This window comes from Pseudopodoces humilis, chromosome 4 (assembly GCF_049639895.1).
Source record: "Pseudopodoces humilis isolate 2021_Gansu_Grassland_sample_001 chromosome 4, ASM4963989v1, whole genome shotgun sequence".
NCBI classification, from domain to species: domain Eukaryota; kingdom Metazoa; phylum Chordata; class Aves; order Passeriformes; family Paridae; genus Pseudopodoces; species Pseudopodoces humilis.
In genome coordinates, this window is record NC_142203.1 from 17,371,831 (window position 1) to 17,393,488 (window position 21,658).

General features: G+C 38.4%; 1 protein-coding gene across 1 annotated transcript in view; it reads left to right on the forward strand.

The window, feature by feature from the left end:
• Positions 1 to 19,816, forward strand: part of TRPM6 (transient receptor potential cation channel subfamily M member 6) — a 50,858-nt gene extending 31,042 nt beyond the window's left edge. Inside the window, exons 18-26 of the mRNA XM_088054617.1 lie at positions 3,382 to 3,432; positions 4,208 to 4,296; positions 7,353 to 7,581; positions 11,062 to 11,258; positions 11,602 to 11,684; positions 12,205 to 12,410; positions 14,370 to 14,421; positions 18,682 to 18,788; positions 19,695 to 19,816. Of these exons, the coding sequence (XP_087910743.1) occupies positions 3,382 to 3,432; positions 4,208 to 4,296; positions 7,353 to 7,581; positions 11,062 to 11,258; positions 11,602 to 11,684; positions 12,205 to 12,410; positions 14,370 to 14,421; positions 18,682 to 18,788; positions 19,695 to 19,816 (1,136 nt within the window). The remainder of the gene's footprint in view (positions 1 to 3,381; positions 3,433 to 4,207; positions 4,297 to 7,352; positions 7,582 to 11,061; positions 11,259 to 11,601; positions 11,685 to 12,204; positions 12,411 to 14,369; positions 14,422 to 18,681; positions 18,789 to 19,694) is intronic.
• Positions 19,817 to 21,658: the final 1,842 nt, after the last annotated feature.

A 21,658-nucleotide genomic window follows, 5' to 3' on the forward strand; every position in this document is an offset into this window, starting at 1 on the left:
CAGGAACTCCTCGTATGTATTATTAGTATGTTAAGATAATCATCACAGGTTTTCAGAAAGAGATGTCTGTAGTGTCTGCAGCTTTCCATTTCAGTTCTGCAATATATTTAGGATGACAAATTCCTGAGAAATGGAGAGTTAAGTCCATTCAGTTTGTCTAAGTTTCATTCAAGGAAAAATTAGTAATGGAGATAGAGGAGATCCATTTAAACACAGTGTATGATTTTAGGTGGAATAGACACCCTTTCTAATTCTAACAATAACTGAATTTTTTAATTCAGTCACTAAGATGACAGTTGGGCTTGATGATTTAAAAGGTCTTTTCCAACCTTAATAATTCTATGATTCTGTGGTGATTCCCTGGTTCTATGACCATAGCATCTTTAATTAGCCATTTTTCCAATCTAGTCAGCATGAAAAGTTGTACTTGCTTTTGCTGTGCAATTGCATGTATTATTTTCTTAATAATTACAATGCTAGTGTCTCCTGAAAACTTCTCTCATTCACTGATTCATCTCCTCTGTACATTTACTAAATATTTAACTCAGTTTTCTTCATGCAGAAGATAAACAACTATTATATTAATAGTAGAAATATAATTATTATATTAATAACTTTTTAGAAGTTATTAAGCTTTGATTACATTTAGTGGAAGTATACTGGTTTCACAAGTGGATTCCATTTTCTTGTGAGGTTTTTAATTTTTTTTCCCATATTGATTAATCATTATCATAATAGTAGTAGTATTTTTGCGACATGCAGTGCTGTCTTTATGTTAGTTTTCCTTTTCTTTACAACCTTAATTGATTTCTTCTAGATCTCTTTCTGTTTGTTTGTTTGTTTGTTTGTTTGCAGCACTGCACTGGTAATAAGTAGGAAATATTAGAAAGCTGTCAGATCCCATGTGATTTCACCAGGGGGAGTGGAGGAAAAAAGTTACTGTGTTTTTGGGAGTTTTATTCATACCATGTGTGTTGCAGAGGGATGGTTTGGGTGTTCCGCTCTTGTTGTGGGTTTGGGGTTTTTTTAGGGTGCTTTTTCTTTTTTCTTTTTTTACACTCTATGATTTATAGGCAGTGGGCAAACTGCACACTTATCAGTAGGATCTGGGGCTGCTGAGTGGCCTGAAGCTGTCACTTAGTTTGTGGGGCATCTCTGGTCTGTGAGGTGAATTGTATCTTCTGTGCCTTGCAACAAAGACTACTTTAATGTAATAGTCTTTTTGCAACCAGACTCGTTAATCCAAAGAATCCCCAATTTAAAATGCATGTTTTTGTGAAAGTAATGGTAATGACACAAGTAACTGTTAATACATCTCAGTGTTGACTAAAAAATGAAGAGCTGTGTATGTGATTGAAAGCTCTGTAACTGATACTGTTATTGCAGCATAAAAGATGTGAATAACAGCACAGACTCACAAGCAGCTCAACATAAAGCAGAGAAAAAAAACTTGTAGAAAAATGTGTCAGTTCATCAGTACCTGAAGATAGTTTGCTGAAGGTTGTGTTGAACAAAATTGCACTACGGGTTATATTGCTGAGTCACATCTCTTTCCATGTGATCCATGTGTACCAGTGTTAGCTTAATTACAGAAATGTTGGATTAAAATATCAAATATTTGCTTTTAAACAGATTGAGAACTCCAGAGGAAACTGACGGTAAGTTTTCTATTGTTTGTCACTCATTTTAATTCCCATCTGCAATTCTCACGCTGACAGATCTGAAGTACAAAATCCAAAAAGAAGTTAATTTACTGTAGTTGGGGATTATAGCACAGATATTGTTTCATGTGTTAGTAACTAATTTGTGTTTTACAGTGAAGGATTTTTTTAATGAGAAACATGTTTTTCTCAGAACAACTGCATAACCTTAAAAGAAAAGAATTTATTTTTACTCTAGTCTGCCCAGTAATGCTGTCCTTTCAGCAGGAAGAAACTCTTCAAGATGCTGCTGCTTTGATCCCTGACAGTCCAAGTGATCTCCTGGGTTAAACCAAGGAGTATGTCTGAAGATAGATATAAGATTTTTAATGTATGCTTGATTTTTCAAATTGCAAATGTGTAATATCTCTATTTGTGTTGTTTACCTTAAATTCTGAAATCTGTGGAGGACTGAACTTATTATGAAATGTCCAGTGAAGAAATTCAAGGTTTTAGTGAGGAATCACTTTGTTCCTCAAAAACATAGTGTTAGTAAACTTCACTGGTATTTGCTGTGTTTTATTCCATCTCCCAGTTTTCCTGGCATGACTCTTAGCTGTAAGAGGCTGAGCAGCTAGGCACCTATCTCTTTTTGAGATTAGCTGAGGTGCAGGAATGAGTTGCTCCTAGTCTTATCTCCCCTTCAAGCGCTGGTCTCTGCAAGCCCATCTGTGCACAAAACACTGCAGTGCTGAAGCATTCTGCTGCAAGCAGGGTTGTAAGGCTTCTCTCCAGAGCACACCATTGTTTTGATTGTAATCCAGTTTTCCCATTCTCAATAGGCTCCTTTTCATGTTTTGTTTTTTGCAACATACAAAATGCTGGGTCCAGCAAGAAAAAAAATCACAAGGGACTTTGAATTTCTAAAGAGAATGAAAAATGCTGACCCTTCCCCCAATATCCACAGATGCTTTCATGTAAGATCTTTTTCATTAGGTAAGGGAGTAAAAGCAAACAGAATACACCAAGAAGAAAACTGTAAAGTTCAAAAATTTTGGTGAACATTGTTTTGATTATGTCATTTTTTGAAAATTAATAGTAGTAGAGTATATATATACTGAAATCTGCCATTTTGAAGAGTGGTTTTCCAGGAGAACAAAATTATTTAATCTAATTAATGATTCTTGGTTGTATTAAAAATACTTTTTTATAAAGCAAAAAATTTTGGACCAAATTTGGTTTGAACCTGTTAAATATGTAACTACCAAAAATGTTTGTCTGCTTATATTTTAACAGCACTTTGGATGCTGTGTGTTAATGGGACAGTATTACTATAACTTTGGTGTAATAGTACAGTTAATGGAATGCTTAATGGCTGAGGATGGAGTTGGAAAACTCATGTCTTTGGGAGTCCATGAAGCATGGTGGTTAGGAAAGTGCTTCTGAAAACCCAGGGGTCTAGCTGGCTTAACTTGTCCTTGAGGTTAATATCTCATTTTCCCCACCATTTGCTTTAATAAATAAGTCATCTGGCTATATAACACTGATGACTGAAATCTGCCAATATACAATATATGATAATGTAGTTGAAGCCCCTAAGTAATTCTCCTCTTTAGAATGCTGAGCCAGCAATTCTGATTAACCTGTTTTGTGACGAACTCTGGGATGGAAGGAACTAAAAAATCATGCACTTGTGTCTGTTATAATAATTAATACAATGATTCTTTAAACATCATTTCAGATATCTTCTCCAGCTTGAAAACATCTCAAGACTTGCATCTTCACTACTCAGGTAAGCAGGAGGCACAAGAATGACAGCTGAGGAATTTAAGAAATTTTAAGGAATTTAAGAAACATTAGTTTTCCCTTTGTCATCCACTGTGATTTTCATTTTGAGGATTTGCACAAGTGCCGACTGCTAAGAAGGTTCTGTGTTAATTCATGTCTAACACTTCAGTGAAAGAATTATTGATTTTATTTTCTGTTGATAATTGCTTCATTCGGGGTATTTATGGCAAATCCAGAGCAGAATGTAGACAATCACTTTCAAAATATCAGTGGAAATCATGAATACAAGTCAGATTCCTGAGGGAGCAGAAGAGGCACTTGTTAGTTTATAGCTGTCAGTCCCCTCACACCTCCCAAACCCTCCTTTGTACTTTCTGGAATTCTTTTTTTCAGTTAATTGTCCTGTACTACTTAATCTGTGTTTGTATATCCATGAACTCCTGAAAATCTGGCAGGGAATAAATCCTTTGAATGCTAATTGCCTGCAGTCCTGCCTTTCCCTGAGCTGGGTGTGCACAGATTTTCCCACAAGGCCTGGATGTCTGCTTTTCCAGGAGGAGAACAGAGCAGAAATTGCCAGTAGATGTCACCATTGCCCACAGGACCTGGCCTGTTACAGGCAGGGCTGGAATAAACCAGAACTGTTAGCAGCCTTCTTAAATTCAAAATCTGCACAGTTTTCACCGGGGATAATACCTCCCTGCTTTGTAATCAGCTGGACTGATGTAATTTCTCTGGCATGGTGGTATTGTTGCGGTTGTTGATTTGTTGTTTGTCAGGCATGCTGTTTGAGATGACGTTGGACTTTTTAGCACAGGCAGAAGTGGTTTCCCTTACGAGTGGACAAATGTCTTCAGAGGTTTTCAATGTAGGTGTCCATTTCTCGGGGAGATTAGGACAGAATTTAGCCAACTAGGCCCAAAAATCCTGCACTAGAATTCTGTACCATTAACACTTTTGTGTTAATCTTGCTGTTAATTTGAGCAAGCAAATATAATCCTGCCTCTGCATACCCAAAAGAACTCGGTCTTTGTCCCAAGTTTGGCAGCTGCTGCAAGTCCATGTCACATGGCTTCTCAAAGTTCTAGAGTGACTGCTGGCAGGGTCTGACAGATGGCATAGATTTCAGCTGCTCCTGTGTTTGTATCCTACTTCTGCTATGCACTGATTTCATGACTGGTGTGCTCTTAGTGCAGCACCAGAAGTTCTTGTTTCTCAGTCCATGCTCTAACACTGTTCAGTAATAGTAACCAACTCCTGTTGAACTGGGTATATGTAAACCACCTTGAACTAAAGTATGAACTGCAGATCTTCTCAAATGAGGACCCCAGTTCACGGGGTGGATGTGTCATGGGTGTACTTTGCTCTGCCCTTCTGGACTCAATTATCTTCTATTAAATTTTGCTCAAAGAAGTAATCTTAAAAGAAGGACAGACGATGTCCAAAATCCTTAAGTTCCATAAGCTCCAGGGTTTGTTACCATGGCTTTTTTGTTACTCTGCAGAAAAACACAGCTCTGCTGTGGTTGACTCTCTTCTTTGGTTCACTCTCTGCTTTGGATGATGGTTTTGTCTTCATCCATTGAATAGGGAAATTAGACAGTTAGGACTGTAACATCCAGCTTGCCTCCTTATTGTAGGAGTGCCTTACTTTACAGCTCTCTTCTCTCTTCCTAATAACTCAGTCATTGTGGAGACAAATCCATAAATATTTGGTTGACTCTCTGAAGCTTTGAAGGTGTTTGCCTGAGAAATAAGCTGCAAGTTAGGTGAGATATAATAATGTTACTGATGTTTTTTGGCAAGAAGACTGAATGAAGAAGCAGTACTCTTCCACTTTCCATCTGTGCAGTGGAAGCTTGGATTTTCCTGGCATACCTTTCTAAATCTCCAGGTGCTTCTAACTCTGACAAGACAAAGAGGGCATTTGTGGTCAAGGCATCTCATCAGTGCAGTGTGAGTGTGAGTGTTGCTGCACTGGAGTTGGCAGGAGAAGGATGCAGAAGCAGCCTGTTGTGAAAGGAGGAGGATGGGAGACAGCTGAAGTCCTTCTAGACAGGGTGCAAAGGGCTTTCCCAGAGAGCCCCTTTCTTTGGAAGGAAAGGGTGAGATGTGGTGGGTTGGCATCCTGGTTCTAGGCAGGAGGGGATGTGGCTGGGATCTGGAGGTTATTTTGTACCAATTCACATGATTTTCTGGTGATGGAAAAGGGGGTCCCTTCCATGTTTGGGTAGTGGAGGTTCACTTGTTGCTGATTTCTGTGTAGTGAATATTCATGTGTGAATTGTTTGCTTCTCTTGTGCCCTCTGTTATTAACACTTCTACTGTTACTTTCACTTTCCTTTTTCATTGCTGTTTCCAGTAAATTGGTCTTATCTAAACCTATGGTCTTTAACTCTTGTGTCCCCAGTCCTCTCCATTCTGCAGCTGGGAGGAAAGGGAGGGTGAGAGGGGAAGTGAACAAGCAGTGTGTGATCTGGAATGTTTCAGTGGGAACACTGACCTGGGGAACACCATTCCTAAACCACAACAATCCACTTTGGTGTTCCATGTGAAACATGAAGAGCTGAGATAACAACAGATCTGGTAAGAGTGGGTGGGAAGCAAGTGTTTGTTGTATTAGGTATGTCACAATGTTGTAACCTAACGCTGTATGTTTCAGTATAGGCACTGTGTGCCCACTGAGGTGCTCCTTTTCAGAGCAGGGAGAGGGAACAGGATTGCTTTGTTGCTGAGCTGTGTGATATCAGCTTACAAAATGATAACCTCGAGGGCAGTGAGGGTCATTTGTGATGTGTGTTTAGTGTTGGTCTTCTACCCTTACCTCAGTCACTGCCTTTGGGACACCATTAACCATGGGTTAACCCATTAACGTGGGCTGTATCAGTCATTTCCAGCTGGTCAAAGGACATGATTGTCCTGCTCTGCTCTGCACTAGTGTGGTCTTGCCTTGAGTACTGTGTGCAGTTTGGGCACCACAACATAAAACAGACATAAAGCTATTACAGAGCATCCAAAAGAGGGCCATGAGGTCTGGAGTAAAAGCTGCTCCTTGACAGGAACAGCTGAGGTCACTTGGTCTGTTCAGCATGGAGGAGACTGAGGGGAGACCTCACTGCAGTCTTCAACATCCTCTCAAGGGGAAGCAGAGGTACAGGTACTGATCTCTCCTCACTCTTGTGACCAGTGACAGGATTCCAGGAAATGGCATGTCAGAGTCAGAGTGGAAGCTGAGTCAGAGGTTAGTTAGTCTGCTTTGGGTTGGATATCAGGAAAAGGTTTTTTTCACCTGAGGAATGTTTGGGCACTGGAACAGGCTCCCCAGGGAAGCAGTTTAGGGAAGCATAGCACTAAGCCTGATAGAGTTCACAAAGCTTTTGGGTACCACTTTGGGCACACAGTGTGACTCTCAGGCACAGGGCCAGGAGTTGATGACCCTTATGGATCTATTTCTTCATGTGTTCCTTAGCATATTCTATGATTCTGTGTTTCTGTAATAATTGCACCCAGCCTGTGAGCAGAACAGAGGAGGATTATTTTCCCCAGCTTTTCTTTCCTTTTTCCTCCTTGGGGCCTGTTACACCAGCTATGGAGGATTTTGAATTCCCTTTGGATATCAAGGAAAGCATGCTCTTGTCTGGATCTACATTGCTAGGTCTCTTCAGTGCAGTCTTACACCCTGATTACAAATAGGGACTCTTAGGAAGGTCTTTCAGAGATCTACCCTGAGGGTGGATAGTCATGATTGGCCTGTAATGTGGGAGAAAATGGGCCAGCTTTTGAAGGATTATTCTGCTCCAATGGCTTGGAAGTTCATCCCTGAACAACTACCTGTTAAAGTGGCAGAATATTTGAAAGGAAAAATGCTGTGGCGGTTCGAGAGAGGAGGGAAATTCTGCAATGGGCCCTGGTTACTATTTATCAGATACTGCTCACAGTACTAGACAGCACCCTCAGGGGGAAGAGGAGGAAAGCAGAGCAACAGGCACTGGGGCCGCTCAAACTGCAGCTGAACCACAGGAACAATGCTGGTGCCAGTTGTTCCTATACAGAAGAAATTCAAGCCCAGACCAGTTTGCATACTGAAGAGGAAGCAGGGCCCTCAGAATGGGAAGCAGGACCAGAGAAAATCACCCCCTTAGGTGAGCTGCAAGGTACGTGAAATATTTTCAGGCACCAGTCAGGAGAGTCCCTGCTGACCTGGGAGCTCTGATGTTGGGATATCACAGCCCATGATATGGAACTATATGGTAGTGCAACCAAGCAACTGGGATGCCTGTGCCAGGATGTGAGCATTGACAAGGGGATTGAGAATAGAACAGAAACTCTCAGAGGTGACTCCTGTCAAGTATGAGGGAATGCTGACTACCCAACTCCAGTAATATGAAGATCATCTTTTTTTCCTCCCTACTGGCCTGTACCTTGGCTGTGGAAAGACCTCCTTGTCTTTGAGGGAGTCAACAGCTCCTTACAATTTTGTGCCATCTGTGAACTTGCTTAGTATTTCATCAAGCAAGCTAAAGAGGAAGTTTTCCATGCCATACCAGTTTGTACCAGTCTCTGCTATTGGGAGCAAGTACCCTCCTGCTCAAGAGGGTACGCAGCCATACCTGTACATACTCTACTGTGTCAGGTCATTGCCAAGGCTTGGGGAGAAGGGGATCTCTTCTGGGGAGGAGGGGTCCCTTCTGGATCGAGGTAGTGGGGTCTTGTCTATTGTCAGGGGCTTTCTGTGTGAATTATTCATTTTTTGTGCCCCTTGTCATCAGTTGGTTGTTACTGTTCATTTCCTTGTCTGGTTGCTGTTCCCAGCAAACTGTTCTTGTCTTAACCCATGATCTTTACCTTTTGTGCCTCCAGTCCCGCTCTCCAGCCCCAGGAGGGAGAAGGACAGGGGGAGGAGGAGTGGGTGAAGTACGTGGTTTGACATGTTTCAGTGGGAACACCAAACTGGGGAATGCAATTCCTGAAACACAACAGTGTGCAAAGGGGAGTTGGTGTCTAGGTAAAACAAATTGTGATCAGATGTGACATAGGATCACACTGCTGCCTCCTCCTTGGCTTTGTACACTACAGAAAAGTGCAGCCAAGTGTTTTTGAAATTTAGCCAGCTTGTTTATTCAGTCTAGCAGTGAAATCTGTGTTCTTTGCAGCTGTTGAAAGAAACAACTTAATGAGACTTGCTCAGACAATACCATTTACACCAGTCCAACTCTTTGGTAAGTACCAACTTCTTGCTTATATGTTTTGCTTTATAAATACTTCATGCATTATCTTTTAAAAACTGTGCTTGAGAAATTTCCTTGGATTTATTTCAACAATTCTTATTTTCTGAAAGAGACAAAACAAGATAGAATTGTAGTTATGCAGTACTTTAGCAACTCTAGGAGGTCACCTTGTCCAACTCCTTCCACTCAGAACTCAGAACTCAGATCAGAATGCTGAGGAACTGTAGAATTGAATTTTGATTAGGTCTATAAATGGAGACACCCCTCGTTTTCACTGGGCAAACTCTTCCAGTGTTTGATTGGCCTACTCATGAATCTAATGCTTTTCCCTGCATATACTGGGGTTTCCCTTGTTGTAGTTTGTAATTGTTAGTACTCATGTGATCACTGTCAGCCTCAGAGATGAGTCTAACTCCATCCTTTATGTATCCATCCTTAGGATAGCTGAAGACAGACAGCAGTTTTCCCTTAACCTTGATAACTTAATTGTTTCTGTTTCTCTTTCACACACACAGACACACATGTAAATCTGTGTATAGGATATCCCATCAAGAAGAAAATCAGGTAGTCATTTAAAGAGCACAATTCTTTTACCTGGCACAAAAAACTTTAAGTGTCTTTAGTGTCAAGGAAAAAAACCTTTGCTGTAACTGAAGAGTTATAGAGCATAATCCATAATTTTTTTGGAAGAATTCTGAAAACAGTGTGTAGTATTTGCTTACTTCAGCAGAAGCTCCGCCTCTAGACTCTTGATATCTAGGTGCTGCCTTCTCAATGGGTAGAATATTTTGTCTCACAGCAACTAATTGCTGATACTTGCAGCATCATAGGATTTCTTGTGACCTTATTGCTGTAGATAATTAATATAGCTATGGCTGTATTGAACATTCTAATCTTTGAAGCTCCTAGGAGATATCTTTCTAGGTATTAAACTGTCAAAAGATAATAAAATGAAGATTTAAGGTAAGATTAAAAAATGTGTCTAGTTATACTATCTTTATTCAAGTGTCTATCTTTTACATAAGGTACTGACTTTTCCAGTTGCTTTATTTTAAATTGAGATGTGCTTAAATTGCTGGATTCAACAGCATCTGCATTTGTGCTAATTGGTGAAAGGCAAGCTCTAGAGTGGGGAGGAAATCTACTAGTCTGAATCCAGTTTGTGATTGCTTATGACAGTACTTGCTATTTGGCAATTTAGTTACCTCATCACAGTTGCCAGCAAAAACCTGTTTCTTATTAATTAACGTTACAAATAATGTGAATTGTAGGAAGGAAAGTCAGATTTAAAAAAAATGAGTCCACTCTGCTGTTAGTTTTCAAGTGGTGGCAACAGAAAAGTGTTGTTGATTCTGCTGCAAGAGAGGAATGTTGCTACAACTCTCCAGGGGGAAACAGAGTGTAACTGAGCTAAAACTCACTGGGTTCTGCTTGCAGAAAAGATGTTACTAGCAGTAGCAGAACATCTTAAACATTTCATCATTGCAAATACCATTGGAATTTCTAGAAAGAAATCAAAATATTAGTTTTAAATACCCAAACTGTAAGCTTCCTGATAATTTGCTTTAACTTGTTCTCCTGGAAACATCCTTTTCAATCTAATTTCACTGGCTCATCACATCATGGCCAGGTGAATGCTTTTGAAACAGCTCAGCTCTCTGTCTGTGGCAAAAGGTGGCACTCTCGACTACAGCCAATATTCTATCAACTACAAAATTAAATCCCTTTAATCTTTAGTACTAAATATCTATTACAAACTGTTTGTCTTGTTGTCATGATTTTTTCCCTAGATTTATTTTTAATATTATTTTAAACTATTATTTTAACTGTTTTTAGACTAAGATTTGAATTTAGGTGTTCTGCTCCTGCAGGCTCATTTGAGTGTTTGCTGTTTTTTGGGGTTTACTTCGTGAAACACAAAGTTAAAAGAAAAATACAGGGAGTGTTCCACAGATTATGATTAATTTAAGTATTACTAAAAATTCCCCTTCCACATAAGTGCATAAAGAGAGAGAACTACACACAGGATATTTGCAGTTCATACAGTGAAGCTAAAGATGGTGACCCTTTAAAAATATATTCTTTTAAATGGCTGCTATAGACTAGAGTATCAGTGAGCTTTGTTTGTGTGGAAGAATCCAGAAGTTCTTCCATTTATCATTGTTTAATACAAGCTCTTTGGACCACCTATTATCATAGTAGATGAATGAATATGCTAAATGGTGTAAGTTTAGGCTGGGGAAGTTTTCAGACAGATGAACAGGTATGAGAAAAAGGCTCTCTTCTTAAAAAAGTGTGGCTTAGGTGTGTAAAGAGGTATGTTATAAAAGAGGACATAAAATGAAAATGCTATTCTCTCCTGTTCCTGCAATTTACTTTTGCTAACAAAACTTCTTTTTATTTAAGCTGGAGAGGAAGTGACAGTCTATCAGCTAGAGGAAAGTTCACCTATGAATCTTGATAAAAGCATGTCTTCCTGGTCCCAGTGTGGCACAACTGCAATGATCCAAGTCCTGTCACGGGAGGAGATGGATGGGGGTCTGCGGAGGGCCATGAAGGTCATTTGTACTTGGTCTGAGAGTGATGCATTAAAGTTGGGACAAGTATTTATTGTGAAGTCTTTCCTGCCAGAGGTGGTTCAAACTTGGCAAAAGATCTTTCACCATGGCACAGTATTACATCTCTGTCTGAGGGTGAGTGAAGGAGCACTGAATGGCCTAGCCTGATGTTAGACTGCTTTCTTGTTAATGTCTTCAACAAGGTTGGCATATGTTTTGATGTTATCTTTTGGAAAGAAAAACGGTTTTGAGGAAGATGTAGCTCCCATTTGTAAAAAACAGATTATCAGGGTAGGTGTGTGTGTGTGTTTGTTTAGTTTTTTGACAGATTCATGACACCTTTCTTCATGAAAATGAAGTGGTTTTTATAACATTATCTTTTTTTCAGGAAATTCAACAGCAAAGGGTTGCCCAGAAGTTAATCTATACCTTCAACCAAGTGAAGCCTCATACTATTCCCTATACTCCAAGGTAAATTCAATGTCTTTAAGTGCTAGGTGAAAGAGGTTTCTCTTTTCATCCTCCTTTTCTGTTGTGGGTTGCAATGATAATGCAGTGGTAATGATAATGTCTAAGAATAGATAATGAAATTTTAAGAAGAAAGGTAGGCAGCTTTGAAGTCTGTCTTTATGTCTTTATAACTACATGTAGTGGCAAAATAAACATTCTGTTCCATAGACTTCAGCAAGAATTGCCTTTTATATAATCAACTAAAACAATTTGATGTAACTCATTTGCAATGGACTAGGGTAAATCAGATTATGTTTTTTGTCCATATAGTGCACTTTCTGATGAGGTGCTTTTTTTTGGGAGCTGTCAGACCGAGAAAGCCTTTGTTCTCTCTACTGTTTGGTGCCTACTGTTGTTGGAAATGCTCCAGCCAAAGGCACGTCCTTCTTTTTGGTATTCTTGCTCTGCATCTTGCCAGCTGCCGGCTGTGAGGACGCTTATCGCCTTGCCAGCTGCTGACAGACAGTATTTATATCTACAGGTTCCTGGAAGTTTTCCTCATCTACTGCCATTCTGCAAACCAGTGGCTGACCATCGAGAGGTACATGACTGGTGAATTTCGGAAGTACAACAACAACAACGGAGATGAGATTACCCCCATCAGCTTGCTGGAAGAGCTGATGCTGGCCTTCTCTCACTGGACCTACGTCTACACCCGTGGGGAGCTCCTTGTCCTGGATTTGCAAGGTGACTGCTAGCACAGGATTGCTATTTGAAACCAGATGGAAAGTAATCATCTCAAAAGAGAATTTAGTACTGAGGAATGGGAAAAATTCTCACTTAGATGAGAAAATGCAAAGCTCAAAAAAAACCTCTGTGTATCTGTTGTGTGATGCCAATAAATGAGAATCCACAGAAACAATCTAGGTTAATGTAGGTGTAATGGGAAAATAATATGCTTCAAATGCCTCCAGGCTGAAAGACCAAAAGAGCAGTTAGATAAACTGCAGAAACATTTCATCCAGCTCCAAAAAAGCCACTTCACAGTTAAGGTATTTTTATTTTTCATAAGATATATAAATAATACAGAGATTCAAATGTACTCATGTATATATGCACACTTAATGTGTATGTAAATCTTTCAGAAATGTATGAACTAGCTGCATTTTTTTATTGTTCATATTAATAAATCTGTATGCAATTTAAATAAGCTGTAAGCCTGAACGTTATTCACAAAGCCTAGAGACTCCTTCAAAGAGCATGTGATCGTTTTACTGTACATATGTAAGTGGGAAGACGGCATATTTTGAGGAGATAAAACAGTTGACAATGTTCAGATGAACATCACCCATCAAATAGTATAAACACTATCACTTTTCTTTTCTGTCAAGGGGAAAGTCTATGGGTAGCCAGAGACTTAACATATTTATATTTTACAGCATCCAGAAGCTGTAAGTTACAAAGAGACATACTTATTACGCAAAATAAGCCTATAATTCCATCCTTGCCTTGATTTGCTTTAGCTGTACATTTAAAAAAAAAAAAAAAAAAAAAAAAAGCAGAAATAATAACTGTGTCTTTGCCATAGCTTATCAGAATTTGTATGAAATTTTCTCAGGTTTATTACATAACTCTCATAGTTCCAGAGCAACTGTGTTGGCTCAAAAATGAAGAATATAAACATTTATGTAAATCTCAGTTTTCATCTTAAACAAAGTGAGATCAGCTCTAGTTTTGGCTTTGTGTTTAATTCTCTGATCTGGAACTGATGAAAAGTGCAATGGCTGCTCTCCTTGGAGTTCTACTAGGATGAATCTAGATGACAATTTGCTTTTCAATACCAGGGTCATCCTCACATCCACATAAGTATGTGTGTATATATATATATATATATATATATGTATACATATTTTGCCTAATATTCATAAATTGAAATGTCTTACATTGCAGTCTAGGGGTATTTCAGTCACATTATGCTGCATCCAGAATCTTTGTTTTTGTTGCAGAACATAAATTTACCATGTTGAAATAAAAATAATAGCATATCACGTGGTCATATGACCATAGATTTTTCATTACTGTGAAAACACAGCAATTTTGTCGGATATAAAAAAAGATGGTTTTCATAAACGTAGTGTACTTCAACAGTACTGCAACATAGGTATCAGCATTCAGGTATCATAATGTAATTATACCTTCAGTATGCTTCCTTGTTCACCCAAACACAGACAGGGGTAAACAATCCAAATATTTGCAAAAATTTACAAGTATTGCACGTAGAAGCATAGCTGTGGCTTCTTGTGTTTGTTACCTTGAAGAGAATGTCTGTCTGAAAGTAGGTCTGTTGATATTGGTAAGATCCATATCTGATTAGTACCCTTACTCCAAGTAAAATAACAATATTTTGATTGGTCACATTTTAGTTAGTTGAGCTTCAATATAATATTTATTACATTTGCATACAATTTCTGTCTACATATAAATTAACCTCAAAGCAGCTGAAGTCAGAACTGTAATGAGAACTATGTTGCCATATACTTTACGAATTTTTATACTCATAGCATTTTCATACTAGCTCATGACCACTTTAACTATGACATTTTATGATGTACCAAGAAAGCGGTTAATTACATCTTTTGTTAAGGGCCAGATTATGAAATCACGACTACCTTCCTTTGTAACACACACAATGTTTATTTGTTGTAGGTGTTGGGGAAAACCTTACAGATCCATCTGTGATTAAGCCTGAAGACAAAAAGTAGGTTTCTTTCTGTTGAAATTATCATTCCTTTCAGACCTTCTGCCTACAGTCTGTATACTTAGGATGGTTTTCTGTACTTTGTGGGGGAGGTTTTAATGCTTTTTTTCCACATGGTGTTTGGGTTAAATGACAGTATGATGCCAATGGAGAGACTACATCTTCTCCTGGGCTTGGGAGGACTCTGAAGTGCCCCAGCTTGCAACATGTGGCAAGAGGGGTATGAAAGGTGGGAGAGTCTACATTGCTGTGCTGGGAGCAGTCTCTTCACACTTGTACAAAGGATATGGATGTGGCAGTCCCACTTCCCCCGACTTTTTCATGCAGTATATGGGGCCACAATAGCTTAAGAGGATGAAGAAATGGCCCCTGCCTCTTTAACCTCTCCACTAAGTTTGTGCTGCATTTTAGCATGCAGCATGACTTCAGAGTCATGATATGAAGATGGTAGATCATGGGTGGAAACTTACAAAAACTGGACAGACTAGACACACAGAAATAGCAGTCTGCCCTTGTGAATCAAATCTCAGAATCAGAACCATGGCTGTTCTACCCTTCTGTGACCTTGCTCCTCAATGGTATCTCCTGTAGTAAGAGCAGAAGCACCGGTGTTGATGGCTGCTCTCCTACAGCTCTCCTACTCTTCCTAACCCCACACACCTCCCCAGGTCTGCCCTGACATCCCTGCCCTTCCCTTATCTGGTCTTCATCTTGACTGCCCCTTGCTCAGCTCATGCCATTTGATTCTCATGTTCAGAAGGTAGGAAGATGCAAATGTACATAGTCTAATGTAATAACATGGCAATTAACTACAGAAATATCAGATGACTTGCCTACAATGTCGAAACCCAAGTAAATTTTGTAAGCAAGTTCTTAGTTCTGGGACCGTAATTAATATTTCAAAAAGATAAGTAGTAAATGACTGCCTTAATGCTTAATTATGACTGCAGGTGTATTGTACATATAATATTTATTTTGGAAACACAAAAGATATGAGAGCAAAGATATGCTGAGCACTTCTCAATAACAAAGTCTTTGCCCTAAGTAGGCCATGGGCTCATGACAGAAACAGCTCAAGTTAGAGATGCAGAGAAATCAGTTGTGTTGCTGTTCTCTAGATTTCAGCAAATACTTTTAAGGTATTACTACAGATACATGAAATTCTGATTTTCTACTATTCAAGAAGATTTTTAATATCAGCAGTCACATAAACAGTAACAGTTATTGCTGTAAACAACAGAGAGGCACTGGCTGAAGCTCACAAGGCAAGTCAGCTTATCCTCTTTAAAATAAGGATAATATTTGTCTGCATCATTACCATGAAGTTTATTTTTATTAGTGTTCTTCTCTATTATTTTTGCTATTAAATAATTTTGTTTAATTGATGAATAAAATTGGGTCATACAGATCTTATTTTCAGAACTTTTTTTGTTTATCATTTGCAAAATAGTTGGTCCTAGTTAGAGAGCAAGTGTTGATTAATTAATCAAACCCAGCTTGATTTTTTTATATTCAGGGAAATCTTCAGAACTGCAGCTAGTGAAACTATATTGTTTGATTCAGAGTTCTAAAGGAATAAGGCAGTGAAACTGTTTTGTTTTCTCTAAGCAGATACCCAATTCTAAGAAACATTTTCTAAAAGAATAATAAGAATTGCAATGTAAAAGCACTGTCTTTGCTCTAACCTTCATTTGCTCACAGGAGAAACATTTCTGACAGAGGCAAGATATGTTTTAAATTTTCTTTTGTAGGTAAGATACTTAGATAAGATCAAAACCAAAAGATACTTTGAGCTCATGTTCTCTTGGAAACCTAGGATAAAATAGATGGCACCTGACTGATGGGGCTGATTGAAATTTTGGCTTTACTTACAGTTAAATTATTTATGTTTTGCTTTTTTAACTCCATCAATTTATTGGCTCATGTCATTATCCTGTCATGTGTCATGTAAGTCTTTTATTTCATGCATCTCACACTGTGTTTTGGAAAGGACTTTGCAATGGCAGAATGTGACCTCCATGTCTGTGATAGTGCTTTGTGTCTTGGTTTCATATCCAGATCAAGACAAATATAATAGATCTGTTTGGAAAGTATGCCTTATGCTGTGACATCTCAGACAGATCCTGGGCTGATGCCAGTCAGTGTGAGGTCTGGCCACGTGCACTGCACAGAATGTATGAAGTGATGAAATGGTACAGGTATGACATTCACAGGAAGATTTCCTTTAAAACAGGTGTAATTGAGGCACAGCAGCAGGGTTTTAACACAGTCCTTGCAGACTCCTGTCCTGCCCAAACATTGAGAAGAATTGCCTCAAAAGCAATGCTCTGGGTGCTTTTTGTAACATGTACTACTTGGCAAGGCCACAACAAAGTTAATGTGGGCAAAGTTTTCAGGGATATCAGGTCCAGATTCAGAGTTGAGTAAAAGAGTGTTTTGAGTTTCAGACTGAAAAGAACTGATACATTCACAGAGCATCTGTTTCCAATAGTTTGATATTATTGCCTCTTGAAAGATTTTTCCTTTTCTATTTTAATTTTTAAAATTTCTTTTCGTTGAAATGTTTCTTTCTGGTACTGCCTACTGACAACACAGAGAAAAAAAGTTCAATAATCTTCTCCTTCAATCTTTTTTTTTCATGTTAAACTACTCCCCAGTCTTTACATGTTATGGTTTTTAGGCTGATAATAATTTCAAATTTATCCCCAGATTCCTTGAAAGAGTTTTTCAAATTTAAATGCAGTATTCCTCTTGAACCATTGCCAGTACTGGGTAGAGAGGAAAGGTTACTTCATATATATTACAGAGAGGATATCTTTTTATCTCAAAACAGCATGAGAAAATATCATTCTGTCTTACTTGCTCCACCTTGCACAGAGTAATGGTTAGATAAGAGGAAGTGTAAGAGTGGCTGTGAGGCCCTGAAGCTAGCAAAGTCTTCCTAATTTCCTATACCTGCTCAAGCAAATACTTAGGTACATTCTAATTCTATGGCATTTCATCAGATTCCAGCAAAGGATAGAAATGGCTATATTGCCTCATATTATTTATATTGCATATGTGGCCTTTGATTGATAATTCACTTCTTCCCTTGTTTGATTAATTTATTTTCATTAAAAGATGATGAGATGAATCCTTCACAGGATCCAGGAGACATAATCTCCAGGGTCTGCAAGAAATAAGAAAGATATCAAATTTTATATAGTAGTTTTGGCTAATCATTGCTATTGTCTTGTGTGAAAGGGAAGAGCTTCATGTTTGAACTCTGCCTTCCTTAGAGAGAATATAGTTTTGTTAGTGTGAATTACAGATAGATTTGAGAGAATTAAAATATTTTTCTATAGCTTCTCAGAGTTGTAATTGATTTCATATTTCAAAATGTGTTTTTTCCACTCTGCATATCATTAAAATAAAATACTAACATTTAAAAAAATTCTTTGGAAGTGTTTCTTGTGCGCTGTGTTCTGTAGTGTCTAGACTGTCAAATTCTTGAGAGTAAAGGTGCAGCTATACTAAAATTAATGAGCACTGAGCTTTCAGACTACCTTAAGAATCTGTTGTAATTATGTGGTACTTCTAATACTTGTGTGGATATAGGTGATTTCTAATTGTGGCACTTTCTTTCAGAATACACAATACACTTGCACAAATGGATCCCCTAGTAGCATTGATGAATTGGTCAGAGAACAGACACTTGGAAATGAGCAGAGGATGGAGACAATAAATTTTAAAACCTTGCTTGTCAGCAGCATACTGTGGGTTTTGGGGTTAATTTTTTTTTTTTTTTTTCATTTTTCTATGCTGCATTTGTTTTGTGACTAGGGTTCTGCTAGACTTTGCCCTTTTGGTTTTAATTGAAGAGAAAAAAAAGTCCTTGTTAGCTCTGTTTTGTTCTTACATGCCCACCATCAGCACTGGTACCAAATTGCTAGCTTGGTGAAGAATGGTGGCTGCAGCAGAATCACAGATTATGGCAAATGTCAGTGTGCCCACATTTCCTTTAAGCAGTTTATTAGGGACTGATGAGGCTGTCCTGTCTGCCTTTAGAGAGAAAGGAAAGTAGTGTGGGATATATGTAGGCTAATATTTTACTGGAACTGACAGTTTTCTTGTCTCATATCTAAGAAACCTGTGTATGAACCTTTGATTGTCTTGATAAAAAGGACTAGCTGACTCAAAAACATGAAAAATGGCACCATCTCCCTCCCCTGTAATTGCTTCATTTTAGATTGATTAATTTTTAAAGAATATTTCTTTTAGGTCTGGAAAGATGGTATTTGGACCAGCAAATCTTGGAGAAGATGCAATAAGAAACTTCATTGCAAAGCATCGTTGTAATTCTTGCTGCAGAAAGCTGAAACTTCCCGGTATGCAAAGTAAAGATTAATTTTTAATCTATGTATAACTTTGTAAGTGCAACAAAGTGAAGGCCTTGGTGTGCTGTAAAGACAAGACCTGAAATTCTATTGAGGTGAAAGACTCTGGTAGGCACAGTCCTCATGTACAAAGGGAGATATGAGAATACTGCTCTTTTGCCTAACATCCGTGTGAGAGTGGGAGCTCATCAACCTGGTGCTGGCATTCAGCATGAAAGCTTCTTCTCATTGAATGGTTTCCCTTTTTTTGCTAAATGGGAGCCCATTTTTCCAGGGTTATCACTACAGATAACATCTGCAATAACTTTTAGAATAAGAAAGGGTAACGATAGAAAATTTGCAATGCATTAGCTGGGGAAAACACCACTGGAGTTTTTTTTCTGGCCCTGCTGCAGCCCCTACTTATGCTTAGTTGAGTTGGCTGCTGTTCACCTTATATTTGGTAGAATGTGCTTCTGTTTGATGTGTGGCAGATTTTAAAGACTGAAAGCCAAAATAGATTGTTTTCTGGATAACTTTTCAGCCACTGACTTTTTTCTGTAGAGAAAGCTCCTTCCTTTCATTGCCAACACGGAGTAATAATTGCTGTTTGATTCTGAAACAGAAACTGCAGTGTTATTGGTTTGATTATTTTTGTCTGTGGCAGCTGCAGATTATAATAGAGGGGAAAATCAGCTGAAGGAATACAGTCAGGGAAGGTTCATTCACATGGGCTCACACTACTGAGCTCCTCAGGGCTCTTAACCTCCTGGTTCTTATTTGCCTTGCTCCAGATTTTCTTCCTCCTGGAAACATCAAACAAACTGCCATCAGGTATTGGGTTGAACACTGCAAGAGATGTTTGTGCTTTTCAAACACTTACTTGGCTGCATTATTGAATTTGTTTTCTTGCCACAGATTTGAGAAGAAGTGACTACACGTTGGAAACTGCCAGTCCAGCCTTTGGAATAGAAATGGAAACAAGCACCAAAGAAGCTGATGATGCAGATGAGCCTTCTGAGTACGACACACAGCTGTGAAGCGGAGAGCCCATGTGTTTGCATGATTCAAACTTATGCTTGAAGTCCCTTGTCACTGCCAAGGCTTTGGCCAAAATCACAGAATGAAGGTGACTGAGTGCAGCAACGCTGGTTAGACCCTATAGACAAGGAATGAAAAAAAATCAGCTTTATTTATTCCCTTTCCATGACCTTGTGCTGGCCTTTCTTGTACAGATTAGTGAATTCCAGGAGCAGGTCATGCCTCACCTGGATGAACTGTCCCATCAGTGCCTTTTTTGTTATAATGTGGATCATGGTTCCAGATTGCACTTTCTTAAGAAAATAACTGTGACAAGTTTATTTCCAAGTGGTAATAATTTTTGTTTCTCCTTCTGCTCTTTAGTAAATAAATGAATGTATACACATGCAAATAATTAGTTTTCAGTGAGAGCTCACTCACCCCTGTGCTCACTTTTCTTGAGTGTGAAAGGCTCTCCAGGAAATTGCAGAGATACTACTTTCTCTTTATTATTGATTTTGATGCAGACACAAACCAAGAATAGATGACTAATGAATTTTTGGTTTAAAAAGTAGTCATGACAGACTGAAAAAATTTGTGGGAACTTTGTCTTCAGTTCTTTTTACATACCAAGAAAAGTTGCACAATGAAGTGGCAGATTATTGGACCCACAAGCATCAGTTTTCCTCATTTTGACTTAACGAAGTTGAATTTTCTGTGGTCTTTAATACAAACATCTAGAATGTCATTTGGCTTTTAGGACTTGCCTGTATTTATAATATTTTAGCTTCTGAATGTTTTAAAATTGCACATGGAAAAAAAGGTGTTAGAAATCACAAAGAATAGTTTGTTCCATTTGGTGTTTGACTTGCCAGTGTCAGGGTAAATGTAGGACTGTTGCCTAACAGTGATGCAATTATATTAGGCAGCATCCACATTTGTTTCTGTTGATGTCCTCTGATCACTGTTGAAGTTCAGAAAACAGAAAAATCAGTCCGTGCAATATGGTTTTTATTGAGTAAAGGCTACAAAGAAGTTTTCAGCAGAAGTATTTCTAACACAACTGCTGTTCCAATATAGGTCACACCATTAAAGCAACTTTGATGTTGAGTAAAAAAATCTGACTTTCAAATGTTAGTCATTAGGAAACTTTATACTTGAATAAAAAAAAAATAAATAATATTTCCACTACAGCTGACAGTAAATTTCAAGGTGTAAGGGGGATTTTTATTATGATTTGGGATTTATTTGCTATATTTAGTAAGTGTCTACATATACACAGGATTTGGTAGTTACATGTTCCCAGTTTTTATATTGATTATGATTATGGTGTTGTAGTAATCAGCATTGTAAACAGTCATTGAAGTAATCATCTACACAACGTTTATCTGAGATGCCTCCAGTTTCTGAGAACATTCAGAAGAGGTTATTACCGGGTTTTCTTCTTTTTAACATGATTTGATAGACACCCCCACACCCCCCCCCCTTCATTTTTCCCCACCAGATTACACTTCTCATTTTGCAAAATACACAGTTTCCTTTGGCTCTTTATATTTGGAAGCAAGTCAATATACCAGAAAACTTAGCTTGTCTGTGAAAGAGGTAGTTTGATTGCACCTCTGCAGACTGAGGGTGAATTTTGGTCCATATGCCTGTAAGGCAGTAATTCTGCTTCCTGCGGTTATCATTTTAAAAACTGACTTTAGGGAGATATGTGCTTACATGAATAGAAATATGATTTAAAGAAAGCTCTTTCTCTCAAGGATCTCTAACTATATGTATGCCTTTAAATTCAGTTAAGTTAAATGACACATAAATATGACTTTAAAGTCAAAGACAGTGCAACTCCTGCCCTGATACTG